General features: G+C 39.2%; 1 protein-coding gene and 1 long non-coding RNA gene across 4 annotated transcripts; one reads left to right on the top strand and one right to left on the bottom strand.

Moving 5' to 3' along the window:
* Positions 1–393: 393 nt before the first annotated feature.
* Positions 394–17,793, top strand: LOC311078856 (uncharacterized protein). 3 transcript variants are annotated; one of them, XM_084107900.1, is made up of 4 exons: positions 394–452; positions 567–651; positions 11,673–11,742; positions 11,831–17,793. In XM_084107900.1, exon 4 carries the CDS (start codon positions 11,898–11,900, stop codon positions 13,926–13,928), a length of 2,031 nt encoding a protein of 676 aa, XP_083964026.1. In that variant the 5' UTR covers positions 394–452; positions 567–651; positions 11,673–11,742; positions 11,831–11,897; the 3' UTR covers positions 13,929–17,793. The 3 variants fall into 3 exon arrangements, with proteins under 3 accessions (XP_083964026.1, XP_083964027.1, XP_083964025.1); XM_084107901.1 differs by lacking the exons at positions 394–452; positions 567–651 and adding an exon at positions 9,315–11,051; XM_084107899.1 differs by lacking the exons at positions 394–452; positions 567–651 and having other exon boundaries at positions 10,486–11,742.
* LOC311079044 lies at positions 7,350–9,533 on the bottom strand. Its single transcript, XR_014605329.1, has 3 exons — positions 9,399–9,533; positions 9,065–9,254; positions 7,350–7,465 (listed from the first exon to the last, which is right to left on the bottom strand). It is a non-coding gene; the product is annotated as an uncharacterized lncRNA (long non-coding RNA).
* Positions 17,794–18,450: the final 657 nt, after the last annotated feature.

Genomic DNA, 18,450 nt, shown 5'->3' with positions numbered 1-18,450 from the left:
AGCAGCTGTATTGACGGTAAAGTGGACATCATATATCACATCATATATTGTTTATCTTATATAGAGATGAGTTGGCCATGAACCTTACACTAATTATCAAAGGTATGAATCCAAACCTGAAATTTATGCAAATACATACCTGAATCTGGCAAGAGTTTACACTCAAAACAGTAAATTAGTGCATGATTACAAAAGGAAACAAACATGTTCACTTTCTGATAGATCACATGATTTCAAGGAACACGGATATTATTTAAATATGTCTATATACACAGACTTTGTTTCCTTGTTTATACTGTACATGTCTATATAAAGACCAGCAGAGAACATTTGTTTTCCATTTGGACTTCAGGAGACTGAGCGACAGACATCAACACTCTTTTTTGCTTTAGACAGTTTGCTTTTTATCAGTTTGTTTAATTAAACTCAAGCATGGTGTAAAATAGCATGGTGTAAGTTATTTTTTATTTCTTTATGTTTTTAACAGTTCATATACCTTATTTTACCATAACTTGATTTTATGTCATGTAAATTGCCTGTTGATTCTTTTAAACATGTGAATACAGCAGAAGAATTCAAGAAAACAAGACGCATCTCTTATAGTTCCGGCAGAAAAACACAGTTTGCTGTCTGGGACACACATTTTCTCAGGTTTGACTTTTTTCACATTTACATTTTTGTTATTTCATTTTTTCTAAAAAACATTTAATCATTTCTAATTCATGCGTGATGTGGGAATGTTTTAAATTTTTTTGGCTATTCAGAATGTAGCCTGTCTTTTATGATATGTGTGTGTGTCTCACGCAGGTTATAGGCAGATTAGTGATTCTAAAATGCTCAATGTGGAAGCGCTGAACGCGCTTTAATGCATTAGACCGTAATGTTGGAGGATACACCTCACCGATGCAGCAAGCAGATTAGCCCAGAACGAGCCCATTTATATAGTGTTGTGTTGTGTCGTGTTTGAGAAGCTCATTCAATAAGGATGATTATCAGGGCTAAAGTGGGATAAAGGACAGTTTTTCCCCCTGTGGATTGCATTAGCTTCTGGAGTAACATACTGGGAATGCCACAAGAACTGTGAGTGTATGTCACAGGTCGGGGTGGAGCGCCAGCGGGCCGCCCACCCCTCCGCCCGCGTGCCGCCCCTGAGGAGCTGACCGTGGACACAAAGGAGGCAGACACAGAATTAAAAATAAATATTCTTTATTAAATAATAAAAACAGTATAAAGTCTCTTCAGTTCAGGTTCTCTTCATGTATCTCTTCACATTTCTCAGCACCTTCAGACAGAGAGAGGACTGGACATAATCCACAGCTTCCGTGTTCTCTTCAGCGTTCTCTTCGCGTTTCTCAGCACCTTCGGACAGAGAGAGGAATGGACATAATCCACAGCTTCCGCATTCTCTTCAACGTTCTCTTCGCGTTTCTCAGTACCTTCAGACAGAGAGAGGAATAGACACGTGTAACTCACAGCATTAGCAGGCTCTCCACTGGACTCAGACAGAGAATGGATACATGTAACTCACAGCGTTAGCAGGGTCTTCACTGGACTCAGGCAGAGAGAGGAATAGACACGTGTAACTCACAGCATTAGCAAGCTCTTCACTGGACTCAGACAGAGAACGGATACATGTAACTCACAGCGTTAGCAGGGTCTTCACTGGACTCAGGCAGAGAATGGATACATGTAACTCACAGCGTTAGCAGGGTCTTCACTGGACTCAGGCAGAGAGAGGAATAGACACGTGTAACTCACAGCATTAGCAGGCTCTTCACTGGACTCAGACAGAGGGAGGAATAGACAGCTGTGATTGCAAGTGAACAGCAGAAATAATTCCCACACTCACATTTCCACCACACACTGTAAGGTTTCACTCGTGCTCATTTCCACAATAAAACTGCAATTCAACAGACTCAGTGTACCAAGGCTTCCGCCCGCAATCCAGCCGAAGTTTTTCTCTGTCTCTCTCGTCTGTCTCTCTCGTCTGTCTCTCTCGCGGCCTCCCGCCGCAACCGCGGCCACGGCCGCTCACGTGCTGCGCCCCTCACCTCTCATTCTCGTCGTGTCCCCCTCTGCTCGTGCCTCTCTCTCCCGCGGCCTCCCGCCGCGACCGCGGCCACGGCCGCTCACGTGCTGCCCCGCTCGCTCTCACAACCTCGTGTTTTATCCTCTCAAAAAGCGGGAGTGGCCTCAATCAGACGCTCAGAGTGAAGTCCCTACACCTGTCGCCAATCTGCCGTTTAGTTGTCATGACGACAAACACTCATACAGATCTTGAGCGGTTTAACAGAAACAAGGAACATGCAGTAAAGCTGTTTGTCACCCCGTGACATACCCCCCCACCAATCCGCTCCAGGAAGAAAAGGGAAAAAAAAAGGAGAGAAAAACAAAAAAAAGAAACAAAGCAAAAAATAAACAAAAAAAAGGGAAAAAAAACTGGCCGCCATACCTTCGGCCCACGGTTGCTCAACTCAGGGCGGCATCCTGCCGACTACGCCATTTATGTCACAGGTCGGGGTGGAGCGCCAGCGGGCCGCCCACCCCTCCGCCCGCGCGCCGCCCCTGAGGAGCTGACCGTGGACACAAAGGAGGCAGACACAGAATTAAAAATAAATATTCTTTATTAAATAATAAAAACAGTATAAAGTCTCTTCAGTTCAGGTTCTCTTCATGTATCTCTTCACATTTCTCAGCACCTTCAGACAGAGAGAGGACTGGACATAATCCACAGCTTCCGTGTTCTCTTCAGCGTTCTCTTCGCGTTTCTCAGCACCTTCGGACAGAGAGAGGAATGGACATAATCCACAGCTTCCGCATTCTCTTCAACGTTCTCTTCGCGTTTCTCAGTACCTTCAGACAGAGAGAGGAATAGACACGTGTAACTCACAGCATTAGCAGGCTCTCCACTGGACTCAGACAGAGGGAGGAATAGACACGTGTAACTCACAGCATTAGCAAGCTCTTCACTGGACTCAGACAGAGAATGGATACATGTAACTCACAGCGTTAGCAGGGTCTTCACTGGACTCAGGCAGAGAGAGGAATGGATACATGTAACTCACAGCGTTAGCAGGGTCTTCACTGGACTCAGGCAGAGAGAGGAATAGACACGTGTAACTCACAGCATTAGCAGGCTCTTCACTGGACTCAGACAGAGGGAGGAATAGACAGCTGTGATTGCGAGTGAACAGCAGAAATAATTCCCACACTCACATTTCCACCACACACTGTAAGGTTTCACTCGTGCTCATTTCCACAATAAAACTGCAATTCAACAGACTCAATTCAACCGCCCGCAATCCAGCCGAAGTTTTTCTCTGGCTCTCTCATCTGTCTCTCTCATCTATCTCTCTCGTCTGTCTCTCTCGTCCTCTCTCTCCCGCGGCCTCCCGCCGCAACCGCGGCCACGGCCGCTCACGTGCTGCGCGCCTCACCTCTCATTCTCGTCGTGTCGTGTCCCCCTCTGCTCGTGCCCCCCTCTGCTCGTGCCCCCCTCTGCTCGTGCCCCCCTCTGCTCGTGCCCCCCTCTGCTCGTGCCTCCCTCTGCTCGTGCCTCCCTCTCCCGCGGCCTCCCGCCGCGGCCACGGCCGCTCACGTGCTGCCCCGCTCTCTCTCACAACCTCGTGTGTTTTATCCTCTCAAAAAGCGGGAGTGGCCTCAATCAGACGCTCAGAGTGAAGTCCCTACACCTGTCGCCAATCTGCCGTTTAGTTGTCATGACGACAAACACTCATACAGATCTTGAGCTGTTTAACAGAAACAAGGAACATGCAGTAAAGCTGTTTGTCACCCCGTGACATATATAAAGTACAAATAGAGACAATTGAAAAGATTTGATTGTTTTTTTGCTGAGTTTTGTACTTCATACATTTTTATTGAGAAACAGCGTTAAAGTAACAACATGTAGTTTTTCAACCTTCATAATATATTTCCAAGACCCTTGTGATGGTACATCGACTTACAATAGGTTGAATGAGACGTCTGCCAGAGCCTGACGGGGTCTGTATCGCTTTTACTGGCACTATGTAACTTCGGGGTGCGGGTAGTAACCAGAGCTCAAAAAGAACTACAAAATTCGACTGCTTTACGGCATACGTCACTTCGCCAATCACTTCCTCAAATTCGGCCGTGACAGGCCAACCAGAGCGTTTGTTTTCGTGCGTGTGTTTTCGTCATGGCTGAAGCAGCAGCGAAACGTAAGAAGTCCAAGGTTTTGTCGGAGTAGAGTCGGAAGAGGAAAAGGGAGAGTGATAAACTGAAAGGCAGGACGAGGATCAATATTGGTCGAGCGTTTGCTCGCTGGCGTGAGCTTATCGTCAGACCGATGCTGACTTGGCCGTCATGCTGTTGAACTAGTAAGTAAATTGCTTGCATACTATCTTTAGTTTTTCTAATCTGTTGTCTGCCTGGCTACGTTACGGAAACTATCTGGTCCTCCATTTATCTTCATGAATCAGTTAGTAGATGAGCGAATTATCAATCTGGTAGCTAGTAAACACTAACATGCTAGTTTTAGATGGTTAGGATGCTATCGCTATCATTCTCGTTCAGATTTGAGCATTGCAATCGACATGCAAATCGCAAATGTTTGAGTTAAAATGTTTAGTCTACTAAACATGTATAAATTATGAAAGGAGGAAGATTAATAATAATATTATCATTGCCCATATGAAAAAAAACCTGCATGCTTCATATACAGTAACAGCCCGTTCTCATCCCAAGTCATCATATACTGACGCTTTCAAAATTTCTTCAATATCTGACGCACAAAGCACCCTTTAGCGTCCATATGAGACGCATAACCCTACCACAGACCTAAACCTACCCATAACCGAAGCGTCTCATATTGACGCTAAGGGTGCTTTGTGCGTCGGATATTGAAGAATGTTTGAAAGTGACGATTTGGGGATGAGAATGCGTTGACAGTAACCGTAAATCATTTTACGACAGCGGTAATGGACAATTCCGCTTCCAACCTGTAGGGCGACCGCAGAGGAAAAGTTCCATGTTGTTGCTTTAAGTGCTCAACTGGACTGATCACATGTTTTTGAGTTTTCTGCACGTGTTGTACGTGAGGTAGAAACCATTGCAGAACCGAAGCACCAGAACCGGAAGTGAAGGGGCGGGGCTTAAACAGTCATAGTTGCTCTACCCATAGAGAGCCTAAGTCTCTCCCCTTCCGGTGGACCACCATGGGACCTTATTTCGGAAAAATATTGTATGGTAGTCAATGGCGAGAGACAACAAATATTTTGATCTCGTTTGAATTGTGCCCTGAATTACACATATGATGTATGTCAATTTAAAAGATACATTTTAAAGTCAAGAAAGTCGCAGTTTGATGTAAAACTGTTGAGGTATAAGACTGTGAAAATACGTAATTACAAAGACAGACCCAAAAGGCGCACATGTGACGTCATACCTTTGCTCTCAATGAATGAAGCTAACTTTACTGAAGCTAACGTCTGACATTTTTTCTATAGTGTCTATAGTGTTTTGTACCAGACTGCACATATACGTACATAGTGCGAGACGAGAGATGTAGTTCATTGAGCGATTTTCAGATAAAACTAAATGTTACTCTTCTGTTTTATGACAAACTGCGACTTTCTTGACTTTCATAATTATCTGTTAAATTGACAAACATCATACTCACTTAAAAATGTTGGGTTAAAAATAACCCAACGAATAACCCAACTGTGGATTGGTATAGCACCTTCCCAACTGTGGGTTATTTTAACCCAATGCATTGGGTTAAACTCCAGTTGGGTTAAAATAACCCAACAGTTGAGTTAAATATTTATTTTTATTTATGACCTTATTTTAATAAATAAAATACACATTGTTTTCAAATACAGATTGTTTATTTGTATAAACAATACATATGTTTCAACAAATATATTTTTCAATTACAAACTATATATTGGGGAGTCTAGCATTTAATGTAAATATACATAATTGTGTACATAAATTCAAAATGCACAAGTGTACATACAACACGCATAATATGTACAAACAGAACACATTCAAAACCTACACAAAAATACACATAGCATACATACAATTGTACAGCATACAGCACACAAAAACTCAAAATGAACACTAAATTTAGAACTACACATTAATAACCTACATTTAATTCAATAACCTATACAAATATGGACAGAATACACAAATTAATAACAATAAATCCTAATCACAACTTTATTAAAAGGTCTTCACTGTACACTGAATGCATTGATGTGTTAGTGTAAACATACCTTGAGTAATAAAACTACAAATACATATGTTGACTACCGGACCTAATGATGATGATGATCAAAGTTCTTAATGAGGCAGGAACTCCTCCAGATATATTAAAGTTTGCATGCTACAAAAACGCCCAAAATGGGTGCAGAGGTCTTGAAATAGTTTATGTCATAGATGTGAAACATTTTTGAAACACATCAAGTCATGTGGATCCGGGCTTGTCTCACTGTTTCTCACTTGTCTCCAACCTTAAAAGAATAAATAATGTTCAGTTGGGCATGCACTGTGACAACTTCAACAGTGTTAAATTATGAAAAAGTTACATCAAAGCAGTGCTGTATTGAATTCAATTATGGTCACTCTAATTAGTCATTACACCTGCTGTTAAATGGTTAGTTCACCCAAAAATGTAAAATCGGTCAATAATTACTCGCCCTCATGTCTTTCCAAACCTGTAAGACTTTCGTTCATCTTCGGAACACAAATAAATATCTTTTTGATGAGTCTTACAGATTTCTGTCCCTCCATTGACAGCTACACAACTATCACTTTTAATCCCCAGAAAGGTAGCAAACACATCATAAAGGTAATACATGTTACTCCAGTGGTTCAACCTCAATTTTATGAAGTGACATGAGTATATTCTATCCCTTAACCATAATTTATCACTTTATTTACAACATATTAAACTCAAACGCATGTTCACGAGAGGACCTCGACATTAACATGTTGTGTTAATGCGAGAGCAGACGACAAGAGCGTGAACGCAACAATTATGTATTTTTGCACAAAGCACTTGCGTCGGTTCATAAAATTGAGGTTAAACCACTGGAGTCACATGGATTACTTTAATGAAGTCTTTTCTACCTTTCTGGGGCTTGAAAGTGGTAGTTGTGTAGACTGTCAATGGAGGGACAGAAATCTCTCAGATTTCATCTAAAAGATCTTCTTTTGTGTTCTGAAGATGAGCGAAAGTCTTACAGGTTTGGAACGACATGAGGGTGAGTAATCATGACAGAATTTTCTTTTCTTGGATGAACATGAGCTGAAGAGCAGTGTAATTTATCAAAATTGATTTGATAGTGTTGCTTTTACTTACAGGCAAAATGTCATTTAAGCTGCACTTCATTTCAGCATATGTTGGACACACCATTTTTCCATTTGTGAGGTATGGCGATGATGGAAGGATGTCAGGCCATTTCTCTGGGATCATCTTTGAAAGACAAGAAAAAAACAGTTTTCAACTATACCACACGTGTGTGAACCTAATTTCATATGCACTTAGACACAGCCAAAACAATTTTCCAAAATAAGACACCCCTTCCCTATAGAGGGTATGCACTGACGTCACGTTCCCGCCGAAGAGCTGCTGCATGACTGGATTTAATAGGGGAATCTGCGAAAACGTGAGTAAAACAAACGATTATCAGTTTAAACTAAAGGTTGGACTCGGTATAGTGTTCCTTACTACTTAACAAAGATCCAGTGATCTGTGGATATTGACATGCAGCCAGGAATCATGTTTCCTGATATTTATATGAGCCTGATTTCAACACCGGGGAAATAAAAAAAAAAAACGAATTTGCCTGTGAACGCTTTATATAACGACAATATAAGTCCGGGTGATCACTTCTATTAATGTTATATATATCATATCGTCCAGCCCTAAAACTTTTATAGTTTTTTGTCAATGTTTATTTAAAAACATCCAATTATGCGTTCCATTTGCTTCTCTGTACTGTAGTGATGGGTCGGTCATGAATGATTCGTTTATTTTGAACAAATCTTTAATATGACTCGGGACTACCGAGTCTGTACTGGAAACAGAAATGATTAGTTCATCTCTTGAGTTTTCGGGTTCGGGTCCGAGTCTTTTGTTCTTCCTGTCAGTCCCATAGAGGCTATGCTGTCAGTACCGGAAAGAGAAATGGTTAGTTCATCTCTCGAGTCTTCGGGTCTGATTCTTCTGAGTCTTTCATTCTTTTGTCACATGACAGCGCTGGACACATAAATGAGTTACTAATTTTTTAACAGTAACATGCTACATTTTTGGTCTCAAATTATAGCTTTTTAATTTCTTTCAATTTATAATTTAAGATTTTCTGTTATGATGGTTCTTTTCCATATGGATGTGGTACTAAAGAGTTGGTAATGCTTTAAACTTTATCTATGATGGGGCAAACCACTTTGATAAAGATATATATATTATATATATATATATATATATATATATATATATATATATATATATATATATATATATATATAGTCTAATAACAACAGTTCCGTGACATAAAACTGAACGACTCGAACCCGAGAGATAAACTAATCAATTCTGTATCCGGTACCGATTGCATAGCTCAGCTTATGTAGCTGTCACGTGTTGAAAGAAATGACTCGAACCCTAAGTCGATAGACTGGAAACGTGAACCAATCAATTCTGTATCCGGTATTACAGACTGCAAAGCTCAGTTTATGAGGATGTCACGGGATGAACGAACGGCTTAGATTGGGTCAACTAACAGACTGCATAGCCTGAAGACCCAGATAAATAAATTAATCGTTTCTGTTTCTCATAATTTGGCCTCTTCCTTGCATTGCAATTTTTTTTCTTATTCTAAATGTGATCAACATTTGATGTGTTTGGGGAATTTGGCTATTGACATGTAACATTTAAATACATTCTGCTGAAATTAACGAAATGACTTGAAAAAATATTTATTCATTTTTATGAACGAGATTCAAAGATCCGAGTTAGTAAAATTATCCGAACTTCCCACTACTACGTCACGCGCATACATATTAAACTCACCATTCCAAGAAAACTGTGAAGTCTGGGATATTCTCTAATGATTTCTTCGATAGTTTTTGTTCCAGAGGATCAATTCCACGCATTGCTGTTTGTTGAGGTGGTGTGTGTCTCATGAACTCCTCGACTTGGCTGTGAGGACTTCTTGCTTTCTTTTGCCACTCAATCATTGTCAGTCATCAAACAGCTCAGACTATTTTGAACTAAAAAAAATACTGTATTGAAATTACGGAAGACAGCTGAAAAAAACAAAAAAAACATAAGTAATTATCTGTACCTGGATCTGTAGTAGCCCCAGCACTGCACATTTGGTATCTCTAATCATTATTCAACTTACCAGCTTGTTAGTAGAGGGACTCCAAGACCGGTGCCAGATAAGGAAGACATCCAAAATGTGTACTACTGTACACTGTCCAGGATCAGAGTTGAGAACCACTGTCATCCAGCTGCGTAATACTTTCATTTACTCCTTTCTGTGTTAGAATGAAGCAGAAAAAAATAAATATTTTGAGAAAAGTAAACTAGTCCTTAAAAACTTGTTACTACAGTAAATCAAGGTAATCTGTGTATTGGAAAACATCAACTTTTTTAACTAATCATGAACTAATCGTTTATTTGTTGCACAATGTTTCCCATTTCAATGTTGTTGAGAATATCTGCACTTTTTCATCTTTCTTTCATCTCGGAGATTTCAGCAGCGCTGTTGTGGTGTCGTGTGACCGATGTCTGAGCTCGCGCCGCTGGGCCGAGCTGATAAATGGTCTGTGCACTACGGTTCAAATGAGTAGAGCTCTTTCGTTCCGCATTTAGTGGCAATTGTAGTCGCACCTGTACGAAAAAAGTACGTTACCAGTCTGGAGCACTGCTTCAGCTGTGACAGCTTACAGTCCCTTTAAGACATTTGCTATCACGAATACCGTAAACCAGGCGTAATGCTAGATAGTGATTTCAGACTAAGGCCTACTTAGTTTATTGTAGTAGTAGCCTAGGTAACTGGTAGTAAACGGTTTCGCTAGTATAATGTTATAATTCATTAATTTATTACTGCTAGCGACATAACGGCGATAGCTAGGATTCATTTCCAGTCGATATCACTTTCCGGAGATCATTCAACAGTCTAAAGGGAACTTCGTTTTTTAAAAATATAAAATTCAAATTTAGAATAATTATATTCAACGTCTCAGTACACAATACTTAATGTTATTTATACATAAAAACGATATGACTTACCTTTTATAATCAGGATGCAGCAGCAGCTCCTGTGTTGACTGTCTGTCACTGGACCGTTAAAATTTGAACCGTCACTGCAGAAACCGTAGGCTATTTAACCCAACAGTCGGGTTATTTCTAGAAATTACCCAACGATTTTAAAAATGACCCAATATTTTGGGAAAATAACCCAACATATTGACCCAATATGTGTAGCCCAATGGTTGGGTTACACAAATAACCCAACATTTTTTACTGTATATGTGTAGTTCAGGGCACAGTTCAGACGGAATAAAAAGATAAGTTGTCTCTCGCCATTGACTACCATACATATTTTTTCCGAAATAAGGTCCCATGAGCCGGAAGCGGAGGGGAGGGACTTAGGCTCTCTATACACACATAATTTTCTTTTGTTAAATATAAGCCATTTCCACATGGATTTTGATCTGATCTATGTCTACAATATTTATATTATATTAACAATACTTTTAAATAGTTAATTTTCTGTGCATATATGCATAAGATATCATGATGTACAATGAGGATTTTTTTAATTACCATGTTTATGGATAATATAAACATAGTTCATGTTAGTTCATGATACTTTAAACATGTAATTTTGAAAAATATTAATAAATGTGTAAGTAAAATGTCTCCCTAATTGACTGTATTATGTGATAATATTATTTCCTTATATAGCCTATGTTCATGTTGCTGCCCTGGAAAAACTCACTGCATCCACTGTTCCCTTAACGCTGGGTTCTTTGAGAAGCTGAACAAGGTTAACTTTCCCTCACAAGCAAAACACAGTGGAACATTCAGTGGAAAATGAATATAAATGTTTGTCAGGTCACGAAAACACTGGATTCAATTGCGAATAAAAATAAGGTTTATTTAGAAACAGTAAGAGAACAAGACAAGGCAGGTTGGAGTGAAGTCTCAGGTCGGCAGTTAGATCCTCGGCAGCGCAGAGACTGCAGTGGGCTGATAACAATCCTAGAAGACCCAAACCGCTGAAGGAAACAACGGCGAGAAGCAAACCCGGGCAAATCGTCCTGTGCTGAGGCACTGAAGGCAGGATAGTACGATAGAACTGAAACAGGAACAGGAACAGGAACTGGATAGATGAACTGCGTAGACAGCGAGACACAGAGAACCAGTAACAACGATCTGACAATGAACATGACAAACACAAGACTACATACAGTATAGGATAGGCAATCAGACCAGAACAGTACACACATAATGAACAGACAAACCTGTGAACCGTGACAATGTTATTCTGTATGACGAAATATTTTACACACATGTTATTATTAATCATTATAACTGCTTTGGTCTTAAGTCTAAAGTTGCTCTGCTTTAATACATAATATGTTTGTGTTTGTGTTTGTTTGTGTAGGACAGAAGAACTGAAGTGAAATCAGAGCAGCAGAAGTTTCTGTTTATCTGACAGATTACAGACTGTTGATGTGAGTAAATATTTCCCTTTCTTCTGAATGAAATGAAGTCTTGAAATTGAGGAGAATTTTGAAACAAAGTTATTTTTTTCTTTTCCAGAAGCACACTTTTTTTTTTTTATCCCGGCCTTGAAGACCTTGTGTTTTAGCTCTACATCTGTCTTAAGATGCGTGAAAACAAACGTAAATCCTCTGATCCTAGATGTTTTGGAAGGGATAAAAATGCTTCCAGGAAAGAGGAAGAAAAGGATGTCCCACTAGATGTCACAATTGAGAATGTATCATCATATTTTAAAAAGTTTTCTCAGTTTAAAAAATATGAAAAAGATATTAAAAAGAAATATAAAAAGTATTATGGTAAACCACTGCCTGAATGCTGGTCAGATGACTTCATCAACAGAGCTTGGAGAAAAACAGAAACAATGCACACATTCTCAGGAAGAAGAAAATGCTGGTCTCTTGCTATATTATTCCAGGTGATGAAAAGAAGTCGCGAAGCAGACAATGAAACAGAAGCACAGTCTGATGTGAAGAAGGAGAGACAGCAGTCTGGAGGAGATCCCAGTGCTAATCCTAATGAACCAGTTCATAATCCCAGTGCTAATCCTAATGAACCAGTCCATAATGCCAGTGCTAATCCTAATGAAGCAGTCCATAATCCCAGTGCTAATCCTAATGAACCAGTCCATAATGCCAGTGCTAATCCTAATGAAGCAGTCCATAATCCCAGTGCTAATCCTAATGAACCAGTCTACATACGCATCCCATTCTCAGAGATGATTAACGGCAAAGAATGCTATAGATCAGATACAGTTGCAGAGGACAAAGAAAGCAATACCTCAGAAACAGATGAAAAGGACAAAGAAAGCAAGGCCTCAGGAACAGATGAAAAGGACAAAGAAAGCAATACCTCAGAAACAGATGAAAAGGACAAAGAAAGCAAGGCCTCAGGAACAGATCAAAAGGACAAAGAAAGCAAGGCCTCAGGAACAGATCAAAAGGACAAAGAAAGCAAGGCCTCAGGAACAGATGAAAAGGACAAAGAAAGCAATACCTCAGAAACAGATGAAAAGGACAAAGAAAGCAATACCTCAGAAACAGATGAAAAGGACAAAGAAAGCAAGGCCTCAGAAACAGATGAAAAGGACAAAGAAAGCAAGGCCTCAGAAACAGATGAAAAGGACAAAGAAAGCAAGGCCTCAGGAACAGTTGCAATGGACATCACTGAAAGCCCTAAGAATAAAGAATATAAATTAATAGACAAAGTTCCTTCACCTACTCAAATACTCCAAAATCAGTTTTACATTACGTTATATGACAATCAAACCAGGAATGCTGCATGGGTGTATGAGATATTGAACAAGAGTACTCTAGCTAATAATATAGCTAATAATAAAGCTGATAATAAAGTTACTCAGCGTAAACCCTTTAAAAAGGATAAATCAGTTCATGAAGAGTTCCAGGCAGCTGATGGAGAGAAACCCTATACGGATACGGGATACGATCGAGGTCACCTCGCTGCGGCTGCCAATCACAGATGGTGTCAGGAAGCCCTTGATGACACTTATTGGCTGAGCAACATTATACCACAGCAGAGTAACTTTAACCGTGGCATCTGGAAAACGTTGGAGAACCTTTGTCGGGAAATAGCTCAGGAAGGCGAAGTCCGCAACGTCCATGTGTACACTGGACCACTTTACCTATCAAACAATAGAGAGTCAGCGGGTAATAATGATAAAAAGAATGATAAAAATAAAATAAAAATGCCTGTGGAAAACATTGTGAAAGAGAAAGCAAATAATAATTATCCAAAGTTTGTAGGAGGGAAAGCAGTGCCAACTCACTTGTTCAAGGTGATTATTGTGGAGAAGGATGGGAAAGTACTAGAACCAGAATGCTATATGATACCAAATGAATCGCCCAATCCTATCACTGCGGAGGACGTGGACAATAAGAGATTGAAAATACAGAAACCATCGAACATAGATAAATGTCGAATTAAACTGAAAAAATACAAAGTGGAAATTAAAGACATCCAGAGAGACTCTGGGCTGATCTTCGAAGAAAGAAAAATGAAAGAGGAAATAACGGACGAAACATATAAAGTGCAATGGAGAACCAAAGAACGTGTAATTTTGATAGAAGTCAAAGTCAGCGGCTCATACACTGATCACAGTGATCGTGCTGTATTACACTGAACACAGCGAGTCGAGTTTGATCTTCTCTTACAGGTGTGTGTTTGGATGGACTGATCATCTGTAGACGAAAAGAGGGAACGTGTTTGACCATACATGTGCAAGTGTCCTTGAAACTTTTCATATTACTACTTTTTTATAAATGCACAACAAATACAAAATTTCCTCACTTTGTTGCCGCTCGCATCAAATTCAAGTCACTGACGTTTGCCTACAGAACAACCACTGGTTCTGCTCCCTTTTACTTTAACTCTTTACTTCAGACTTACGTGCCATCCAGGAACTTGGCACCACAAGACGTCGTTCACTTGTAGAGCACATCTCAAAGAGGCACAAAATCTCTTTCTCGGACCTTTACCATGACTGTTCCCTGCTGGTGGAATGATCTGCCTAACTCAACCAGAGCTGCTGAGTCCATAGCCACTTTCAAGAAACGGCTGAAGACACTTCTTTTTCGACAGCACTTGATCCAGTAATACTAACACTTTCTCTACTACTCTATTCTATTCTGTTCTATAAAAAAAAAAAAAAAAAAAAATCTGCGTTAGATTAAACTGAGAAGGGTCCTAGCACTTGCATATTGTTGTCCTACTGTTAGTTTAACTGCTTCTATTGTTCTCATTTGTAAGTCGCTTTGGATAAAAGCGTCTGCTAAATGAATAAATGTAAATGTGTAAATGTAAATACCACAGAAAAGCAGCGGTCGTGTGTGTTCAACATGCTCCAATATTGTGTAAAAAACATCCCATGTGGAGACATAAAGACATTGTCTTGAGGAAAAGCAAACTGTGCAGTTCTGTAAAGTACATAATACTTTGATGAAGCTAAAATATAACCATTTGTTTTTTTTAGTTCCTACATAACTCCTATTTTTCCAATTTATAGTTATCATTCTTAGTTTATAATTCTTAAATGTGGAAAAACATAATGAGTTTCCAAATGTGTATCTGAGTGAACAGCATTTAATGAAATATTAATACAACCCCAAATCAGAAAAAGTTGGGACACTGTACAAATTGTGAGTAAAAAAGGAATGGAATAATTTACAAATCTCATAAACTTATATTTTATTCACAATAGAACATAGATAACATATCAAATGTTGAAAGTGAGACATTTTGAAATGTCATGCCAAATATTGGATCATTTTGGATTTCATGAGAGCTACACATTCAAAAAAGTTCGGACAGGTAGCAATAAGAGGCCGGAATTGCTGCGAATTATTTTTGCTGCGGCGAAAAATAGTGGAGCAATATCAGAAAGGAGTTTCTCAGAGAAAAATTGCAAAGAGTTTGAAGTTATCATCATCTACAGTGCATAATATCATCTGAAGATTCAGAGAATCCAGAACAATCTCTGTGCGTAAGGGTCAAGGCCGGAAAACCATACTGGATGCCCGTGATCTTCGGGCCCTTAGACGGCACTGCATCACATACAGGAATGCTACTGTAATGGAAATCACAACATGGGCTCAGGAATACATCCAGAAAACATTGTCGGTGAACACAATCCACCGTGCCATTCGCCGTTGCCAGCTAAAACTCTATAGGTCAAAAAAGAAGCCATATCTAAACAGGATCCAGAAGCGCAGGCATTTTCTCTGGGCCAAGGCTCATTTAAAATGGACTGTGGAAAAGTGGAAATCTGTTCTGTGGTCAGACGAATCAAAATTTGAAGTTCTTTTTGGAAAACTGGGACGCCATGTCATCCGGACTAAAGAGGACAAGGACCACCCAAGTTGTTATCAGCGCTCAGTTCAGAAGCCTGCATCTCTGATGGTATGGGGTTACATGAGTGCGTGTGGCATGGGCAGCTTACACATCAGGAAAGGCACCATCAATGCTGAAAGGTATATCCAAGTTCTAGAACAACATATGCTCCCATCCAGACGCCGTCTCTTTCAGGGAAGACCTTGCATTTTCCAACATGACAATGCCAGACCATATACTGCATCAATTACAATATCATGGCTGCGTAGAAGAAGGATCCGGGTGCTGAAATGGCCAGCCTGCAGTCCAGATCTTTCACCCATAGAAAACATTTGGTGCATCATAAAGAGGAAGATGCAACAAAGAAGACCTAAGACAGTTGAGCAACTAGAAGCCTGTATTAGACAAGAATGGGACAACATTCCTTTTCCTTAACTTGAGCAACTTGTCTCCTCAGTCCCCAGACGTTTGCAGACTGTTATAAAAAGAAGAGGGGATGCCACACAGTGGTAAACATGGCCTTGTCCCAACTTTTTTGAGATGTGTTGATGCCATGAAATTTAAAATCAACTTATTTTTCCATTAAAATGATACATTTTCTCAGTTTAAACATTTGATATGTCATCTATGTTGTATTTTGAATAAAATATTGAAATTTGAAACTTCCACATCATTGCATTCTGTTTTTACTCACAATTTGTACAGTATCCCAACCTTTTCTGATTTGGGGTTGTAGATATTTGCTCATGTTTCTATCATATCAAGTTCTCTTTTCATCTCTTTTCTTTGAAATGTTTGCAGTAATTCTGTATTTGTTTTGCAAGACAGACAAATAAGGTGGTGATGGAGAAAACCAAATACTGATTTTGTTCTTGTCTATTTTATGTTTTTGATATTATTTTATTAATTGATTAACACCTTATTCTAATACTTTAATATGTGTCGTTGTTATATTGTATATTTCATTTTTATCATTATTTCTTTTGTTTAGTAATGATTTCACAATATTGTTAGACACAATCACACCAATAAAGTATTTGACATTGAACTGAATTGAATTGAAACTGACTTTGACATGAAAACATTTTCACAATATTCTAATTTTGAATTTGGGGTTTTCATAAGCTGTAAGCCATAATCATCAAAATTATAACAAATAAAGGCTTGAAATATCTCACTTTGCATGTAATGAGTCTATATATTAGTTTCACATTTTAAATTGAATTACTGAAATAAAGGAACTTTTGCACGATAATCAAATTTTTTGAGTTTCACCTGAATATCTGTATCAAATATTAAGCCTGTTGTTTATGTGGTGAAGTGTTTGAAGCAGTCAATACAGAAAGTGTTCCTTTTTTATCCTCTGTCCATCCTGTACACAGTCACATGGTTAAATATGATGTTTTTCCACCATGCAAATGCAGAAACTAAGAAATGACGTGTGATTAGCATTATCACTTTATCATTTAGTCAGGGCCGGACTTAACCAATAAGTGAGGTAAGCAGCCACTTAGGGCCCCGGGGAATTAGGCGCCCCCAACAAATACCAAGAAGCCTATATAAATCATATATTACCTATTCGTTTTCTATCATGAATTGTATGGCCTGTCTTTAACCATTAAGATTTTAACGTTATTATTAAATCTGCTCAAATGCAGTGCCCCCCATAATGAATAGTGGAACTTTCCTATCGTACTGCACATGCACGAGCAGTTCGACACACTTCTTGACACTTCCTTTCAGTTTCGGTTTTCAATCCGATCATGTGTTTACATGTCCTCTCGAGCGGATTAGGAAAGGAATCAACCACCCCTTTCATTCAGATCGAAATTTCATTCATATCTATTTGAGCTCAATCGCATCGATGTGTGCCGGTGAGTGTAGCCCACGAACATGAACAGAGTTTTAATGAGTGACGATCCTGCTTTCTGGCCGAAACACCTGTCAGATAATGAGTTCTGAGTTTGTGTTTTTTTCTTGCTTTTATTTGTGAATCAATTTTTATTTTATTTTAGGCAAGGCAAGGCAAGGCAAGGCAAGTTTATTTATATAGCACATTTCATACACAATGGCAATTCAAAGTGCTTTACATAGAAGAAATTAAAATAATAAAAAGAAATAAGAATAATTAAAACAGTTTAGAAAAATAAAAAATAAAATACAGTACAAACAGTCGGACGAACATTGGCACAGTGCTCATTCAGTAAATGCATAGTTAAACAGATGTGTTTTGAGTCTGGATTTGAATGTGACTACAGTAGGAGCACGTCTGATCTCCTCTGGAAGCTGGTTCCAGCTGCGGCTGGCATAATAGCTAAAAGCAGACTCACCATGCTTAGAGTGAACCCTTGGTATTTCAAGCTGATATGATCCTAGTGATCTGAGTGATCTGTTGGGTTTATATTCAGTGAGCATATCTGCAATGTATTGAGGTCCTAGGCCATTGAATGATTTATATACCAGTAATAATACTTTAAAATCAATCCTAAATTTAACTGGGAGCCAGTGTAAAGACCTGAGGACTGGTGTGATGTGTTCATATTTTCTGGTTCTGCTCAGAATCCTGGCGGCAGCGTTCTGTATGAGCTGCAACTGTCTTATGGTCTTTTTGGGAAGGCCAGTGAGGAGTCCATTACAATAATCCACCCTGCTGGTGATGAAAGCATGAACAAGTTTCTCTAAGTCTTGTCTGGAAACAAAGTATCTAATTCTTGCAATATTTTTCAGATGATAGTATGCTGATTTAGTTATTGCTTTGACATGACTACTGAAACTAAGCTCTGACTCTAGTGTCACACCAAGATTCCTGACTTGAT

This window comes from Abramis brama (genome assembly GCF_963993115.1).
Source record: "Abramis brama genome assembly, chromosome: 1".
NCBI classification, from domain to species: domain Eukaryota; kingdom Metazoa; phylum Chordata; class Actinopteri; order Cypriniformes; family Leuciscidae; genus Abramis; species Abramis brama.
This window is presented reverse-complemented; position numbering and strand designations above follow the sequence as displayed.